Raw genomic sequence first — 19,782 nt, forward strand, 5'->3', positions numbered from 1 at the left:
TATAAAATGTGGATTTTCAGATTTGGAGAGGAAAGCGGTTTAGAGGATTTTCAGCAGATTGTGTTGATTTGCCAAGTTGTCGTTCTACTTCATATCAGGGATTGGATTTGGTACTTTGTTTTTTTCTGCCTGACCTGGCCCTGTGATTGGCTATTGACTTCACCTGTGTTACCCCACCCCCGCTGGTTACCTCAGATGTTTCTAATTACCTCACCAACCCAAATCTGTCCTTCTAAATCTGTCCTTTGGGCCTTCTATGCATTCTAGACCCTGCTAAATCCTCACACTTAGTATATAATTGCCTAATGTGACATAATGTAAAGAATTTTTTTTTTTAAATAGCACTATTGGTGCCAAAGAGATCCAATTGGAACATTCCGAATCAATTCCTCACAATAATGGGACATTTGACCCAATTGTCCAATTGTAGAGGGTCATTAGAACAGCAGGGAAGATAGATAGATAGATAGATAAATAGATAGATAGCGGAAACAATGGGGTCATGATTGTGATCCTCTAACGCAGGGGTAGGGAATCTGTGGCTTGGGAGACACATGTGGCTCCTTTGATGGGTGGATCTGGCTAAAATTTGGAAACTACAGCTTCTTTAATCTTCATTTTTTTGCATTAGACTCTTCTGGAATGCATACATTGATTTATTAGCAACTGTATAAGAATGTGAAAAGTATTTTTTCCACTTAAAGTGGTGAAATGACTAAAAACATAGGCACAATTTTAATGTTTGGAAATATGAATTGTTTATGGCTCTCTTGGTCAAAAAAGGTTACCGACCCCTGCTTTAATGCTTTAGTTTCCACTAATAAAAGACACGCCAAATGAAGTTAACTCCTGATGTGGGTGGACCTTGGCCTGAAGGAGAATGAGGTAGATTTTATTTTCTTTTTCTTTCTTTTTTTTCTGGCCCTTATTTCTCTTTTGAGGAGAGATAAGGAGTCCGTCAGTCACAGCAATGGCGCGCCAACCCATATGAACAGATTGTCACTTCGATTTGGAAATGCGTGCAGAGTTAGACGGGAATACCAATGTGTTAGCGCATCTGTAAAAGAAGAAATGTCAAATGAACGCCGGCCCTTTAAGCGCAACCTTGGTCATGTTTTCAGGGTTGTGGCTTTAACTTAGTAAGATGCCATTGACGGAGATGGGCGTCTAATTCATGTCAACTGGGAAATATGAATGAAAATGAGTGGCATTTTCAGCCAGAAGCAGTCATAGTTGGTGAATTTCAATGAAATGAGGTTCGTCAAATAGACGCCATATAAAGTAGGACAGTGCTCCACTAAAAATGGCAGTCACCACCAGTTGTTAAAATAGCTCTCTCTTTCTCTCCTTTGGTATAGTCGTCGGTGTTCAAAGGTGTTTTGTTGAGATTTCTCTACGGCCTTTTAGAAATCATTTTGGGATCCGTTGCATAAGATCCGAACATTGTGTTTCCATGACAACGGGCATTTGCTGCGTGTTGCAGTGCCAGTTGTGATCACTGCCCTAAATTTGATGTACAGTGCTCACAAAGAAATGTCAACATGTTCTTTTCTCAAACTTTCCATTCCAAGTAATGGAAAAATCCACCGTATATCCATTCTCTGCCAGATCTCCCACTTTAAATACATTGGACATCTATTTTGGGGTATGTTCATATGAATAGTTTTGATATAATTGACTTTTTTGAGTGTGTTTTAGATTGAATTGTCCCAGACTTGAAGTATGAGTCCAGGTAGTGACACTTTTCCTTTTTGTGGGGCTATTTGAGGGGAGAAAAATGGCAAAATGGCTAACATCATAATGCAGCATTGACCCCCTGGCAAGGGCAGGCATACATATAAATAATCTGCCACAGGCATCACTCAAGATGGAGTCCAGGCAGCAGTGCACTTAGCTTTGGCTTAGTCCTCTATCCGACAGTTCGTGAGAACCACACACACAGCACTTCCGTCATCTTTTTTTATTTCCTTGGGGAATATGAGGGCTCTTCAGATTTGGAAATCGTGCAATAATTGCTAGGGTTTTTTTGCAAAACAAAACATTTTAGATGTCAAATTTTCAGAGTCATAATGACTGTAGTTTTTTTCAAATTGATATTGTTTACAACATCCAGACAAACTAATGTTATCAGTTAGTTTTAAGGCAAAAAAATGTCAAATTCTTTCCAAAATTTGACCAAAAATGACCCTTACATTTTCAAAAGCCCCATTAATTCCCCATACGGTGTTCAACTAGTGTTTCCATGCACTAAAATTATTTTTTTTACTTGTATTTGCACAAATAAAACCAAAATCGGGTCATATTTGTATGCCTATAAGCTATTCATTCATTCCCCTGTCCAAGAAAGGTTGAAATTTGAGTAGCTAGCTTCCAAACAACTAGCCATATTGGTCGATACATCCATCTGTCACAGATAGATTTAAACTAATTAAAGTGATAACTTAATTAGCCTGTGTGACTGTGTAATTCATTTTAATTCATCTAATTGGGTTGACAAGAACACTGTCTTGCGGCTCGAAGAGACACTGTCCTTGGTGCTGAAACCACTATACGTACACTTCTTTTGACTGAATTCAAATATTCTTAAATGATAAAGTCATGTCGTATATAATCGCATGCAAGAACAAGATACTTTAAATGTAAATAAGTACATGTTCAGTTATGTTCATTTGATATGAAATAGTTACTTTACGAGCATTTGCAGTCAATTCTCCCCCCTTTTAAAGCAACTGGACGTGCATCACTGACAATAGCTGCCAATTAATTGTCAAATGATTCTTCGCTTGGGTTGCAGAAGAAATGAAACATCCGGCCCATCTCGGTTTCTGTTCAAGCCCCATATCGTGTTTCTCCCCCGAGGCAACGTGATACTTGTGCTTTCTGGGGTCCACTCCGGGCGTCTCCAATGCGATGATGTGACCTGACAGTCTGGGGTCTACCACAGACACTGATCCATGCGGAGGGAAGCTTGTGATTGTCAGTGCAATGTTTTTCTCTCCCTGCTCAGCCTTGCCCAATCATCTGGCCACACAATCACAACCGGCGAATGAAGAAACAGACAATGGGAGAGCAAGACGTGCGTTTTACGACGCGAAACGAGGCTCTCGGACAACACCCAAACGATGGCGTGTTCATTTCATCCTTGTAGCGCTCCCCCCTTCGTTTTCATTGTCACTGATCTTCCTGTAAAATGATAGATTTTGCATTTGGTCACGTACAAGTGCGAGCTTTGCCTAGAAACGACATAATATTGGCTCGGAGGGGGTGATGGATGGGGGGGGGGGGGGGTCTTGCTGTAGGAGGAGGAGGAGGGGGTGAAAACCTGAGACTGGGTGCGCGCAAGGGTGGGATGGAGCACTGCTGATGTTAAGTCGTCTCTATTCGTTAGCTTGGATTCTGGCTTTGCCTTTCAAAGTAAAAGCTGGTGAGGAGATTTGGAGGTCTAACTCGACCATTGAACTGTACACAGTTCAATGGAACATTTGATGGAGTTGTTTTTGTTGTTTAATGAAAATATGTTGAACAAGTATCTTATAATGTAATCCTATACTTGTTTTTCGTGTATTTGTCACAACTATATCACTACTACTGTGTACTGTGTACATTTGTGTTATGTATCGTGCATCAATATAGTGATATATCATCATACTTCACTTTTACAAAGGAAAAAACAAGATTCTAATGAATTTCTCCACCAGAGAAAGACAATAATATGGTTATATAAATCTTGCAATATTGCTATTTTGCAGAAATCTTTTAGTTTTGAGCAGATTGTCGATATGCCAAAAGATGAACATTCATTTATTTTAAATATAATACTCTAATAGTCACTACTGAATGCATAAGAAATGTTATATTGGATTATTTTGAGCTTTAATTCGACTCTAGAGTCTTTCTATATTTTAACTGTACACCTAATTTGGATGCTGAAATCCAAGTACGGATGTTATTTGATTTTGAAGGGGTGCTAGGGGATATTGTGGCCAATTTGACACATCTCGCGGCTTCAGTGGCGAGGAAACACACCCGTCAGCAGCGCGCATTGGGAGGAGAGAAGAAAAAAAAGCGCATCACGGACAAAGGAAAGCAAATATGGGCGAGCTGGAGAGAATTTGCCGTCACCCAGTCCAACAATGGATGAGCGACGCCTGTTTCATCCTTCCAGAGACCATTTAGGGCACCTTGATGAGGTGCTGCCACGCATGGTCCTGCAAGCTAAAAAGGCGGAAGGCTGCGTTTAATCCTGCGGATCCTCGGAGTTTGCCATGGCTGTTGCCGGGAGACGCCACCGGCTGGCGAGCAATGTGCCTTTTTATTATCATTTTGTCGTCTTCTCCCTTTTCTGTGGCCTTTCCTTTGGACAGTTGAGCTTCTCCGTGTCGGAAGAACTGGAGAACGGAGCACTGGTTGGCGATCTGGCGAGCGACCTGGGGCTGGATATTCGAAAGCTGGCCAGCCGAAAAATCAAGGTAACCTCCAGCAGTGGCGGTGGCGGAAAACGCTACGTGATCGTCAACCCCAAGAATGGGAAATTGCTGGTTAATGAAAGGATGGACCGGGAGGCGTTGTGTGATTCGTCCGGTAGCTGCTTGATCAACCTGGAGGTCCTTCTAGAAAACCCCACTGAGGTCCATCACGTCGAAGTGCAGGTGGCGGACGTCAACGACAACTCGCCGCAGTTCCCTCGAGACGAGTACCAAGTAGAGATCACGGAATCGGCCTTGCCCGGATCTCGCTATCCCATAGAAAACGCCCAGGATCCAGACGTGGGCTCCAACTCAGTCCGTTTGTACCAGTTGAGTACCAATGAGCATTTTGCACTGGTGTCCAATAAACCGTCATTAAATGCTAAGCACATCGAGCTAGTGCTGAAAAAGCCTCTGGATCGAGAGCAAACGCCTTACCACCAGTTAATTCTCAGCGCGGTGGACGGCGGGACACCCGAGAGGACGGGGACGGCTATCGTCAACGTGCGCGTGTTGGACTCCAACGACAACGTGCCCGTGTTTGACAACTCGGTGTACAAGGTGAAGTTGTTGGAGAACTCGCCCAAGAATACTCTGGTGATTAAACTGAATGCTAGCGATCTGGACGAGGGAACCAATGGGGAGGTGTATTACTCGTTCAGTAGCTACACCCCGGAGAGAGTCAGGCAGATGTTTAGCATGGACACCAACACCGGGCAGATCCGGGTGAGCAGTAATGTGGATTATGAGGAGACTAACTCCTATGAGATGTACATTCAAGCAATGGACAAGGGTCCCGGGGCTGTGGCGGCACACTGTAAGGTAGTAGTAGAGGTAGTGGACGTCAATGACAACGTCCCCCAAATCGTGTTGTCGTCCCTGTCCAGCCCGGTCAGGGAGGACGTCCGCGCCGACACGGTGGTGGCGCTCATCAGCGTCACGGATCGGGACTCGGGCGCCAACAAGCAAGTGACGTTGGAGATTCCGGCGGGCCTCCCGTTCCAGATTAAATCCTTCCGGAACTACTACACCTTGGTTACATCGGCCTTTCTGGACAGGGAGACAACCGACGCCTACAACGTGACTCTGAGCGCCACGGACGGGGGAATCCCGCCTCTTTCGTCTCGGAAGACCATCCAGGTGGACGTGGCGGACGTCAACGACAACCCGCCGCGGTTCGAGCAGACGTCCTACACGGTTTACGTGACGGAGAACAACGGCCCCGGCGCGTCGTTATGCACGGTGAAGGCCCAGGACGCCGACATCAAGGAGAACGCCCGCATCACCTACACGGTCCTCAACGACAACAACCACGGCATCCCTGTGGCCTCGTACGTGTCGGTCAAAGCCGACAGTGGCGAAGCCTACGCCCTACGAGCCTTCGACTACGAGTCATTACGCGAGTTCCACTTCCAGGTCAAAGCCCAGGACGGCGGCATCCCACCGTTGAGCCGCGTGGCCACCGTCTACATCTACGTGATGGACCAGAACGACCACGCGCCACTCATCGTCAACCCGCCGGGTAACGGCACGCGTTCCTTGGAGACGGTTCCGAAAAACGCCGATCCCGGCGCCTTGGTGACCAAAGTGGTGGCGTATGACGCCGACGCCGGTCCCAACGCCTGGCTGGTCTACGTTCTGGAAACCGCCACCGACCTGGACTTGTTCAAAGTCCACGAACACACGGGCGAGATCCGGACCACCCGCCGAATCCTGGAGGATAACTCCACCTCCTTCGCTCTGACCGTCTTGGTGAAGGACCACGGCCAACCCGCCCTGTCGTCCACGGCCACCATCAACGTGGCGGTCATGGAGGCACCCCCCAAGGTGGTGCCGGATCCCAAGAGAATCATCCGACCCCACAGCACCCTTCTCTTCTCCAACGTGACCCTCTACCTGATCGTGGCCCTGAGCGCCACCACCTTTGTTTTCCTGGTGACCGTGGTGGTCCTGGCCATCGTGAGATGCCACGCCTACTGCACCCAACCCGGGTCCTGCTCCCCTTGCTGCGGCTCGCAGAAACCCCCTCCGGATGGCGGGAGCGGTAGCGTGAGCGCGGGCGGCGTTGGCGGCGGCGGGATGGCGGGGCAACCCAACAACAACGTGGTTCTCCGGAGGGACCTGAAAGTGGAGCCTCACTATATCGAAGTGCGAGGCAACGGTTCGCTGACAAAGACCTACTGCTACAAGACCTGCCTGACGGCCACCTCCGGAAGCGACACCTTCATGTTCTACAACACGGGGAGGCCCATCAGCGGCACCTGGGGCAGCGGCGCCGATCGATTCTTCACCAGCGGGAGCGGATTTGTGCGAAGGCTCAGCATGCCGGATGCCTCGCTTCAAATCTGTCCAGAGGTACGCCATATTCTTCTATTTTTCGGTTTAACCCTTGATAACCCCAAGATGTTCAATCCATTTTGACTAGGAAGGGCCAATGAATGAATGAAAAAGTGATACTTTTATTTGATCACTATTATTATCTCATCTCAGGCTGGAGCCTATCCCAGTTGACTTAGGGCCCTTTTGTATTCATCCCATTCCCAACATGGTGGGACCGTTTTATTCTCCGTGTTCGAGCTCAAGCCTAAAGTAAACGTGTCGTCTCTGGGCCCATCCGAGCCCTGCTCAGCACTCACTTTGCATCAACGTCAGGCCTGATGCTTTTCTCCATCCCGTGTGATTTCTGATGATTCAGAGATTGGCCAGTCCTCATCGGAGGTTGTCATCACATCCGCTCTGGGAGTGGGTCATGTTGTCACTACCTCATCACTACTTCATATCTGACCGAGTACGCAAAGTGTGTGTGTGTGTGAAGCGGAAACAAAGACTTTTTTTTACACTTGGCTTGGTGCAATTGATAGACCGGGAAAAAGTTACTATGAGACGAGTTGCGGGGCAAAAGTTACTAATAGACGAGTTGCCATGGTATAATATGAATATAGGCTGCTTTTGGATTCTTAATGAAGCTATAAACCCATATATTTTGGCTTGGGAGACCTCCATGTATCACATGACACTTTGCAGAAGCCATTTGTTGACATCCCAGGCAAAGGGTGTGGTTGCAGAAGCTACCCAGGCTCTCATCTATTAGTTTTATGACCAATCATTTCCCACAAGTCTACTGGGATACATTACCAAGACCAGAGAATGACTGTCTTTCATTTGCACAGCTTGAGAGGGAAAGACAAAAGGCCTAAAATTCAATCTGGACCACATTTAGCACATGCGTGTACATTATATACCAACAGAAAATCAATATATACCCTCATGTGCGTGTGTTTTTGTGTGTGCGCTTTTCTTGTGTGAGCTCTGATCATATTCAAAGCAGGGATATGTATCATGATTCATTGATGAGGCTGTAGAGATTGGCCCTGCTATGCACTTGAATGCGATTGAACTTAACTCTTTTGCTGTCTTCCCCCCCTTCCCCATCCTATATTACCCCCCTACCCCAACTCCCCCATCTGCTTTCCCACTCACCTTTTGCACGCTCAGCCAAAAGCCCCAAATGCTGACTGGCGATATTCTGCGTCTTTGAGGGCCGGGGTGCAGAGGTAAGTGACTATTTTGCAAGCTATGCTCACCTTATAAAATGTTTAGTGATGTCCGGTATTGCTCAATGCCTGTCAGAATGATCCAAAGCCTTCTAAAGCCTGAAATGCAGTATAATTTAGCCAATTAGAACCAATCAATGCACTCACTATATGGTGATAATAACATGGGCAAATGGGAGTATCCAGAGGTTTTCACCCATAGCGAGCCATGGCCTATATATAAGTCTTGGCCCGTGCAAATGTAGCCGAGCACATTTTGTGTGCAGTGTAACGCTATATAGGCCATTCACATCCCCCAGTTTGGCTCTTTAAGCGGGAAGCATGAAGGACAAATGCGTTACGACCTTTAGCACATTAGCTGACGTACGTGCACATCATTGTCTGCCGCACGCACGCACGCGGGCCTTTATTTATACACCCTTCCTTCTAGAGGTGTCAACTTGTTAATACAGACACTATTTGGATGTCAATTTAACACATGCTTACTTTTCAATGAGACAATAAGGATTAATGAACAAAAATAAGCAAGTTTAATGCCTATTTTTGACTGCTATTGATTAACACTGGCTGTCCATTCAATGGATATTTCTTAAGACAAATTATTTCAAATGTTTTCCCCCTATATATCGAATATGACAGTTGTAGACACTCGAAATACGATTGAAACACACTTAGAATAAAGATTAAATGTCCATCTATGGCAAAATGTCAAGAATGTCAATCTTCTTGATTACACTACATTATATTCTTTTTATTTACATTAAACTAAATACTGAATTTCATATATTGATTGGAAATAACAGAGAGGCACTGTTTCGATTGACTAACTCCCTCTAGTGTAAAATCTGAGGACTAGAATAAAATGTAGAGTGAATTTAAGATTCTTTTGTGGGCCAAATTCAATGAAATTTTCATCCTTTGCTATATTGGCATTGATTTTGACACCTAGTTATGCTTTTACTCCTTAAAATTCTGTTAATGAGTCTACAAAACTAGTGTCCTTTCCCCTCTTAATGATTATTTCAGGAATGTAGGTCAATTTGACATGCAAAATGGCGGAGGGACTACATAGATGACAGTTGAGGTGAAGTGTTAATGAGAGCATCTCCACCTTCATCACGGCCCGATGACATTTTAGAAATGACGGCGGCAAATTGCAATGATGCCTTTGGTTAATCCACAACATGTTACAGTCTCTGATGACATGATGCACATTATGATATGAGCGCAGCGTAGAAATGAACACTAATTTGTAATTAAAGCCAACTCGGATGAAGAGCACAAGAGCACGCAAGAGAGCGGTCAACGTCGTTAGCCTGAAATCATTCCAAATCTGTAGCAAGAAGTAAAGAAAACTCATTAGTCCAAACTTTGAGCTTTTCTCGTGTCACGTTAGAATAGCAATCTGATTCCTAATAGCTTCTATTGTAATCAAAATGATTGTATTTTTTCAGTTCGGTCCACATGGAGGAGGCTTCTGTGATGCAGGGAGCCCAAGGGATGCTGGTTCAAAACTGGCCTACGGTCTCCAGTGCTGCAGGTAAGAGTCAATCAAACTATTGAACATCAATTAAAGGCTCTTTATTGGGTTGGAATGCAAAACTGCAGCCATTATGACCCTTTGTTGAATAAATTGTCCACCCTTGGTCTATGGCTTTTGTAAATTTAGACTTAGTTGAAGCTCTGCATGGTTCTTTTGCATATAAATTCTGGTTAAGGGTATCCCATTGAGCTATTAACATTATTAGTCAATGCCCAACTCAATTTTGTTGCAAATTGGTAAGAATGGGGGGAAATATCCCTTCTTTATTTGCACTTTGACTCTAAATTGGATTTAGCCATGCATTGGAAAAGCTGGGAGAGACAGATCAACAGCTGTGCTATAGTAGGAACCATGCTTTTGTTCTAAAAGGAAGAAAAAATCCAAATGGAAAATGATTTACAGCGTGTGGGTGGCAATGTTGAACATCTGTTGCAGTGCAAGCAATGTAAATAGTGCTGACCTAAAACATGACCTGTGCTTCAGTATGTACACACACTGGCTTAATGATAATGAGTGAGGCTTTTGTTTTTTAGTGTTTTTTAGGGCTCACAAGAGGATTTTTCAGTGCATTTTTTTGGTTCAATTGTGAACATTGATTTTCTGTTACAGTCACTCAGCATACAAATATTCCTTGTTATTATATATATATATATATTTACCTTCACCATTCATTAAAATAATTAACAGATTAAATGCACTTAATGGCATTCCGTATAATCAATTTAAAAGCCGTATTTAAAAGCCATATTATTATATTCAACAGACAAACCTGTGTTTTAACCCATAATATGTGCAGGTAAAATAAAATGTTTAAATGAAGGCTGATTAGTTTTAGACAGGCACGTATTTGGACGTCGATGGACGTCAATGACAGTGAAAAAGAAGCAAAATGGCGAGCTTTAAATGGCGAATGTCATTTAGGTTGAGGCTGCTAGGATGAAAAATGAGAAAGGTTAAGAGGATTGGCAAGTTCCCGCAGTAGTGTTGTTGCTAGGGAACACCATGTGACTTGTTGCCTAGCAACGCTGACTAACGGAGAGATTGCTGCAGCAGCCGCACCCTCCGTCAGCGGGGAGTGGGTGAAGGCTGTTCCCATGGCAACCCGCCCAACCTCTCAATGGAAGAATTAGCGTTAGGAAAAAGGAAAATGAAGGAGCGGAATAGACGTGGACGCAGCATAATCTTGACATTGTTATTTTGGGGGGTGGAATTATGGGTCGGATGGGATGTCATATCTTTTTAATAAATGTAGGATGACGGGTTTTTAATGCGGGAATTTATCACGGCAGGTGTCATGGCAACCCAGTAAGGATGGCTTATTTGCAGATGAAGATGAATCCATTTTTGGTGGATTATTTCTTCATTTTTTGTATAAAAATATGAGGAGGAAAAATGCTAATAGAAGAATATCTACTTGATAACAATTGTATGATAAATAATATTTTTTTTACATTATTTTGGTAGCTAAACAGAAAGAAAAGAGCCATTTATCAACTTGTTTTGTTCAGTTTCCTCAACTGACACTCCCAATTTCATCAAAAAGTTTAAGAAAACATGTTTTTACAAATACCACAAATTGCTGTCATATATTGTTAGGCCGTTTTTTTCCCCCAAACAATATTTTGATTGGTCAGAACATGCCAAGTTGTGGACTATTGGCCGCCGGTGCGAGTGCTGGCATGAAATTGACTTGATGAACTGGTTTCAAATGTGGGCCAAGACTTCTCACGGCGTGCTTCGCCGGCGCGCCAGAGGAGTGCAAAGCGTTTTCGGCTCTCCAGTAATGTCATAAATAGCCTACAAAGAAAAAAAAGGAAAAAAAAATCCAAAAGAATCTTTTGGCAAAGGCTCGTTTGATCTGAATAAAAAGCAGGCGGAAAGTAGGTCAGAGTAGAGCGAGGACTGGTGTGGGCCTGTGAGGGAAGGCGCCATGCCGTGGCGTGCTGTGTCTGCCCCCCGCCCCCATATTTCCCATCATTTTGATTCTTCTAGCATTCCCCCCTCCATTTTTATAACTCACCTTTTGAACTCGGTCGCCTATGTTGGTAAATTGGACGTCTATTCCCGTCAATGGTACTGAAATACATGAGTTTTCTTAGCCAGTCTTCACTGTTTAAATCAGGGGTAGGGAACCTATGGCTTGGGAGCCACATGTGGCTCTTTTCATGGGAGCATATGGCTCTACACTAATCTGCAAGGTAAAATATGGAAATGACTGGTGAGAGAGAGAGCCAAGTCCCAAAAAGAATGTCTATTTTATCTTTTTTTCATATATTTTTAGGTTTTACAAAATATTTTTGAACTAAAAACACAGAAAAATGGTTTAATGTTTTGTTTTTTTTAAATACAAAGGAAAATATATCTAATATTAGTTTATGCATTAATTTCTTGACCTTTTACTTACAACTAAAATAATCTTTCAACATTCCATTTTTCATTTTTGACTGAATAATTTGAATTTAAATTGTTAAAGTGTGTAATTGGACATGACTTTTTAGTCAATACCTCCAGTTTGAGTGCATCAAATCAAAATCAGCCCCCCCAAAAATGGCAATATTTTCATTTTCTCAAATCATGGAGCCCTAATAATGATCATAATTTATTATTACAATTTTTCTGGCTACACATAGATGGTGAAGGCGGCGGAGAACTCTCCCCTCCAGTCGGCGCCGGCGTAAACAGCAACAGCTGGCACTTCCGCTACGGAGCCGGACAAAGTTATTGCCCGCCTCCGGGCATGAAAGCCGGCGAGATTCCCCCCGAAGCTTTCATCATCCCCGGTTCACCGGCCATTATTTCCATCCGCCACGACCCCGGCCCCGTCGACGACAAAGGGGACTTCATAAGCTTTGGCAAGAAGGAGGATGCCAAGAAGAAGAAAAAGAAGAAGAAGGATAAAAAGGATAAGAAGGAGAAAGGAAAAGATGATGGGGATGAATAAAGAGGGATGATTGCCAAGCTATTAAAATGCCATCCTGATTACAGAGCCAGAAAAAAAGGCCAAATTATTACTATCAGGGGTGGAAAGTAACAATTTTCTTTTTATTTATATATTTTTTGGACTATTTAATTAAATTAATCATGTTATTTTAGTAAAAATCCTTCAAAAAGGGGTCTCCAAATAGCTACTATTGGACTTGTATATGTTTTTTTTACCCATAAATCCAGCAACAATAGTTTAAGCAATCAGGTTTCAACTCAAACAAGATGCAGCTGACTGTAATCAAGTGATTATACTCTGGAAGATTCCAAAATGATGAAGATGTGTTGTTTTGTTTGCTTAGAATTAAATCTTGTAGCCTTTTATGGCAATATTTGGAGACCCCTGCCCTCTTATGTCAAGAAAACTATTGCGCAACGTCGTCATATTGGATGTGGTTAACTCCCCCAAACGTCGTAAAAGTAAAATTTCAAGGTACGTGATAACAACAATACACAAATGTGGGAATAAGTACTTCTCTTATTAACAAACAAATGCTTTGTCATTGTAGTTTACATCTAATAATTGACATCACATAGAGTTATAGCTATCATGTTGTTTAATTTGTTTATCTTTTACATTTTTACAGTAGTTCAAACCATGTCACTTTCAGTTTAAGTACATTTTATAAGGTATAAGTATAATGTGATCATTGTAAAAGTAGCTTTTTTTGTTTACTCTTTCCACCCCTGGTCAATAACGGAAATATTGCAGTGTAGGCATACCAAAACATGGTATTTTTTCACTCTATCCTTTATTAATAATCCTTTATTAGATCAACCACAAAAGCAAACTTACTTAATAAATATTCTGGGGTTACTTTGACCAGTAGAATATAGAATTCCATCTGCAATTCCTATTGAAAATACCTTTTATGGAATACGGTATATACTGTGAATTTCATTCTCCCTGAGTTTATACAATGAAAACTATCATGCCAAAAACAATAACAAAAAAGGACTTGTATATGAATGATAGGGAGCCTTTTCTGGCAAAACCGCCTTTGAATGAAATAAATAGTTTTAGACTAAAAGCTAAGCTGAAAAATAGGACTTTTTCTCATCAGTATTAATGTATACCGTAAGATTCACTTTAAGGAAAACAGTACAAGCACCAATACTACTAATTGTACTGATACAGCATCAAAATCAGGGTTTACTAAGAAATACTGGTTAGGATGAAGTACTTTTCAAATACTTGCTGTTTATTTACTGGCTGCCAAACCTCCCGCCTCAAATTATTTTGACGTTTTGGTGCTGTTATCCCAAAATAGCATCCTTCTCCAATTAGTTTATTACTTTTATACGTCCGATTCTTTTCGGGGAGTGAAAGAATGTAATGTAATGCTAAAAGGGAAAAAGTATAGGACAGTTTTGGCATCAGATGGTTGTCATAATCTGTCAAAAAATGGTTTTGTTGCAACACACAAGTAGAAAATGCAACAATCTGACAGTTAAATAGCACAATGTTAAATAGAGAAAACGGGTTGTTATGTTTATTGCCAGGTTAACATCCAAATCTGTATATTTCGTGTATTAAATTGGGTAAATTAATGGATTGGACGCTTTTCACATGATTAAAAAATACTTTAAATGGTTTAAAAACTTAGAACACAACCAATATTCATAGAAAAATTATGTATAATGAAAAAAAAATGATATTATTCTCCCCAGTTCCTTTGTTTTGGCAATTTTTGTATGAGGGTCAATGGCATTCTTAATGGTTGGAATATATTCTGAGGCTATAGAGCAGGAACATTGCTTGTTCAAGCCTGATCCCTCTTCTTCTGTCTTTGAATGTTAAGTAGATGTTCTTCAAGCTCATCACCATCATGGCTTCGACTGCTTTTAGCGCTTGTAGGACACGCTTGCCCGCTGCTTTTTTCCCCCTCTTTTTCTCCCACTTTTTGGGAAAAAAAATCAACTGTAAAGTCATTCATTCCTCTTAAATGGACTGTGCAGTCGTGTCATGTCGTCGCATATTCATGAAAGGAAGACACTTTGTTACCCGGTGTGTGTCAAACATTGTGTTTTACGGAAAAATCTGGAGATTTTAACGTTGGGAGGTGGTTTTTTGGGGGGTTGTATGTAAAGATTTTGAAACCGTAAACAAACAAGTTACAGTGTTATTGATTGAGGAGGAGTTTACAGGCAAGATACTACTCGTTTGGTATTTATCATTTTCTTCCATTACTGTGAAAAAAAAGTATTGATTTGCAGTAAAATGCTGGATATGAGGTTGCCAGAATCTTAACATTGAAAAAACCTTTTAAAAATTGTGCTATCCATAATGTTTACTCTTTTAAATTAGATATTATAGTGATAAAATGTTACTATTTTGTACTTTAAAAGATGATAGATGATAATAGATTGCATTTAGCTCAGCTAAAATAATATGCAAAAAACAACACCTAAATATGATATAAATCTATCATTTAATGCAATATTATTCTTTTTATTGTATTTTACCGCTAATTTGACGATTTTCCCCATTTTTAATGATATAATTCTGGAACCACACCCAACTATTTGACCTTAGAATCAATATTTTTTTTGAATTTTTCTCTTTATAATTGAATTTTTATCAGCTCTTTTGCTAGTGTATAAAACCTGTATAAAAAGATTGCCTTTATTTTGCCCGTTCTTGAGGAATCTTGGCCTTGCGTTGGGAAAAAAACGTGCAGTTTGAGCTAAGTGCTACCTAAGCAACTGGAAGTGGCTCATCTTTGTTGACGTTTTTATTTTGTGGAAACGTCCTTTTCTGCCTTCACGCTCGCGTCCCCCCCCCCCCCCCCCCCCAAAGGTGTATTTCCGTGCTGTCAAATCACCCCCCGTGTTTGCATGTTGTAAGAAAAAGGAAACAGACGTTATACAAATACTATATATACCTACCTATACCTTTTTTTTCACTGGGAAATGTGTATCGGAAAAACCACAAAGCGGCATCCATGCATACTCATACACGACAGTACTGCAAAAACCTGAAGTATCACGTTTTTTATTCCTGTTGAAATAGCATTGGATCTTCTCTATGTAAATATAATGCTATTGTGTTATGCTCTGAAATGCCTTTTTTTGCATATAATTTGCATTGGTAAGAAAAATGACTTCCATCATGAATATTTCAACTTGTTGAAAAGATCAAACCAACACTGTTCATGTGCACACCTTTCCATTGAAGTATTCCTTGATGAATTAAAACAAAAAGACCACCTAAAAAAAATCTCAAATAGATAAAATATCCCCCTAAAAAAAAAAATAATAAAGTTGATGTATTCTTTGCTTGTGTATAGTGAATATTTGTCAGTCACTGGGTGTGACAGTGGGTGGCAAATGGACTGTGACAGTGCGAATCTGTTCATAAACTTATTTTGTACACCTACTTATTGTTAAGGTGATATAATAGTGGTTCTAATGAGTTCAGCAAACTTGCAATGTGTTTTGTTAATAAGTCACAAATAAAGTTTTTCTTAAATATCTCCATTGATGTGAGTTTGGAGTCTTTTAAAGAGATATAGGCCATATTTATACCTCTATATATACTCCAAATATACCATATTTTGAGTAGTATTTTTGTTTATTGACCAAAAAGTGTCATTTGTCCTATTTTAGGGTGAAGCAGTTTTATTACCTATACAAAAAATGGTAATATTGAATAAAGTCTTAAAATAAAGCTTTTAATTATAACAAAGCACATTTATTTACAGTGATATTGACATATATGTACTGGAAGGTCAAATATATGTAAGCATAGGTGAAAATACATTGAAATAATCCATTTTCAATGGCGTCAATCGATCTTAGTGGGTCCAAATACAAATAATATGGGAACCTTATCCTCACTTCCATTTCAACAATGGGCTTTCATGATAATTATTGTCATTTGTGGGGGTCTCAAAACATTGTGTGTCTCATGGACGCCATCTGTATGGGGATGGGAGAACATTCCCATCCTGTATTTTTCCCCAAGATACTCTTTGCAGAGTTTATCAGTTGAACAATGCTGACACTTACTGGTCAAATACGTTTTTTATTATGAGATTTCTCTCTCTAACTCTCTTTTTCTCTCTGACTCTCTCTCCCTTTCTCTCTCCTCTTCCCAATCTCCACTCAGCTATAGATGAGAATGCTGTAAAGGGAGAGGACCTTTAGGGAAATTTGATGGAGATAGTGGAAGAAAGAAACATGGAGTTGCAGGATTTTGTTTCTGACATTAAGACGATTGAGTCAATGTAGCACAAAGCCGGCTGATTTATTTTCAATTTGCAACTGTTGAAATGTTTAAAAACTGTACTTAGGTGGATGAACGTTAACTCTGATGAGTTGGAATTGTCAACTAAAGACGAAGAGACAATGACTTTCTTACATATGGACATCATCATCCAGGTATGGGACAAAAGTCCTTCTATATTGACTTTTTTGTGTGTTATTAATTCATAAAATGGTACCCGCTTGCATTTATTTAGAGATGCAAATGATAGCTACATTTATTGTTGTATTGTTATCAAGTGTAAACACATAGATGACATTTGATAAGTTCATGTAGCGGCCACCCAACTTATTAGACCCTACAGGGATAAGTCACTCGGTGTTCTTTCTACAGTTTTGACATGTTGGTGGTGGGGCTGAGAGGAGCCCTGTCAGATTTGGTTTGGGCAAAAAAAAGTCACTACATCTACATTGACGCCTGCAATTAGACATTTTGTTTACGCCATAAAATTTACAGCCAAATATTGGTGTCATTGCAGAAATTGGGTGTCATGTTTTGGTGATTTAAGCCAAATTTTTGGATGATTTTCTTCATAAAATTACTTAATTTCCCACAGTCACTTCTTCAGAATAATACGGTTCTTTCTACTTCGCTTTCAGATATGATTTGTGGGGTGCTTGGATGTTTGGTCGCCGGATGTTTGGTCGCCGGTCTTTGGATTGACGGTCAAATGGCTGTTTAATATCTGAGTACCATTTAATATCTAAGTACATTTGACTGGCGACCAAAAGGGACCAAAAGACCGGCGACCAAACGTTTCGGTTACTAATTTCTGGAATTGTCTGACGTTGGAAGCAATCCGTCAAAAGATGGGAAGACGTGCGGCCGAGTTTCCCACGCCGGTCCCAGTTTTGGGCGTCCCGGCATTGGTTGGATCGCGTGGATGGAAAACAACGGGAGACGACGGCAGTGGCGTTGCCGTGCAAACGTCCCCAGGGATGAGGAGCACACCTTCTGAGCACCGCCAGCGACTCGCGTATAAACTCCGCACGCCATCAAACCAGAGAGCCCAAATGAGCCATGAAATACTTTTACTCTCCAACACCAAGGAAGGTTGCGACTCCAAGAATAAAAAGGAAGTGACTTTCCAAACATCTTTGACAAAAGCGCCCACAACAATCAAGTCAAGCCAACCTCGTTTGACTAGAAGTACTTTCCGCTACGCCAACGGTAGCGTCGTCGATTCAGAGGCAATGGGCGGCATCAGTTTTGACAATAATGAATCCAGTCCAGTTGACCGAAGACGACTGGCCTTCAATGACGTGGAGGAGTCCAGCGAGAAGACGCGATTGGCCCATCCCGGACAACAAATTTGCAACCAGTGCGGAGGCCGACGAAAAGCGGCTGTTGAGATTTCAGCAAAGATGCATTCAGTAAAAGGAGCTTTTTCCGAAGAAACCTCTGACAATGTAACAAAAGTCAAAATCTTAAGTCATCCCATGACTCCTCTCATGGCCACAGCGACCAAATCAAACTATCCACGTACGCAAATCCACTCCAAGGATCTACAAAAAGTATGTGTGTCCGTGCATGCGACTTTAGAAAACTCTCCAGCTCATTTTTATTCAACATCCAAAGGACACTCATCAGACACTAAGCCAGAAATGGTCCAAATGTATAAAACGGCCGTCATGTCCACGGAAAATACCAACAAAATTCTTCTCCAAAAATCGACTCTCAGTGGAACGAAAACAAAAGACGCCAGGCGCCAATCACCGAAAATTCCCGTCAGTTTATCGGAGCAACTAAAAGCCAAAACAAATGTCGTCGAAACAAGCTCGGTCCTACGAAATCTACAATTAAAAGAAAACAAGAACGCCAAAGACCAGCATGATCCTAAATCAATGGCGTCCTCCAACTCCTTATTAGCACATAGTGGAAAAATAGCTTCCCTAAAGCCATCTACTAGTGTGATGCTTGACTCTAAACGCTGGATGTCAGCTCCCGTCTCCACGCCTGCTAATTACGCTTTGAACGGAAACACCGCCCAGAGGAACTCTTCAAATAATAACCCTTCATCTACGCTAAAAGAAGACAAAAAGAACCTTAGCGTGTCATCTTGTTCTACACTGAAACCAAGCAATGACTCCATTTATTGTGGCTCATTCCATTGCCATCCTCCAAAAACTGACCCTGGCTCAGATACCACTCACAAGGAGTCTCTCCGATCTTCAGTTCCTAATCAGACCGACCAATCGCAAAGGAAAACCGTATCACTTGACCTATCTGAAGATCATAACAGAAGTAGCCGTCAGTCAAATGAAAAACAAAGCCTACTGAACACAACTGTCAAAGTTAATCAAGAATTCTACACTAACCAAAAGCAAATGAGTGATGATCTGATCGGGGTTGAGCTAAATCCGTATCCACCCAGATCGGAAAAACAAGCCTCTCAAAATAGCGTTCGCCCAATTAAGTCAAACGACTCTTCTCCGCGGGCTCACATGAACGCCAAACAACAAGGAAACGGGGCGAATGCGAGAAGAAAAGACGTGCATCGCCATTCGCCAAAGTTGTGTTTCATTGCAAAGGCAATTTGCAAAAACTGCTATTCCGCATCCCTCCGAAACGTCGTCACGGGGGACGCCGGAGTCGCCCCGAAGCGCCACTCGGCCGACTTCGTGGCGGCGGCGGCGGCGGGTCCCAGTGCGACCCAAGCGGCCCCCTTTCTTCCTCCTTCCCGTAAATCCGCCACCGCAATATGGCGTAAACTTGAAAGCGTGGAGGCCAGTCTGGCGGCCAACAAGGACAGAATTGCTACTCTTCTGAACATCATTCAAGACCTGGAGGCCAATGGGTAAGAAATACTCTCAAATGGTTATTCCGCTTCAACTATTCCACCCAGAATAAAGCCGTAGTAGTCCATTTCTGACATAATATCAGATTTAGATGTAGTGTTTTATACAGAAGTGCTAGATTATACTCTCTGGAGCTAGTCAATATTTTGAAAATGTTCCCTACAGACAATAA

At 41.8% G+C, this 19,782-nt stretch overlaps 1 protein-coding gene across 2 annotated transcripts; it reads left to right on the forward strand.

Annotated features, from left to right (window-relative positions):
• Nucleotides 1–4,004: 4,004 nt before the first annotated feature.
• On the forward strand, nucleotides 4,005–16,819 carry pcdh2a39 (protocadherin 2 alpha 39). Of its 2 annotated transcripts, XR_013329809.1 has the most exons (5): nucleotides 4,005–6,821; nucleotides 7,962–8,020; nucleotides 9,475–9,560; nucleotides 12,194–12,978; nucleotides 16,657–16,819. XR_013329809.1 is itself a non-coding variant. In XM_077740844.1 (4 exons), the coding sequence occupies exons 1-4, from the start codon at nucleotides 4,266–4,268 to the stop codon at nucleotides 12,502–12,504; spliced, it is 3,012 nt and encodes a 1,003-aa protein (XP_077596970.1). In that variant the 5' UTR covers nucleotides 4,005–4,265; the 3' UTR covers nucleotides 12,505–14,883. The 2 variants fall into 2 exon arrangements, 1 of the variants encoding a protein (XP_077596970.1); XM_077740844.1 differs by lacking the exon at nucleotides 16,657–16,819 and having other exon boundaries at nucleotides 12,194–14,883.
• The last annotated feature ends 2,963 nt before the right edge of the window (nucleotides 16,820–19,782 follow it).

Source organism: Stigmatopora nigra, chromosome 19, assembly GCF_051989575.1.
Source record: "Stigmatopora nigra isolate UIUO_SnigA chromosome 19, RoL_Snig_1.1, whole genome shotgun sequence".
Classification (NCBI taxonomy): domain Eukaryota; kingdom Metazoa; phylum Chordata; class Actinopteri; order Syngnathiformes; family Syngnathidae; genus Stigmatopora; species Stigmatopora nigra.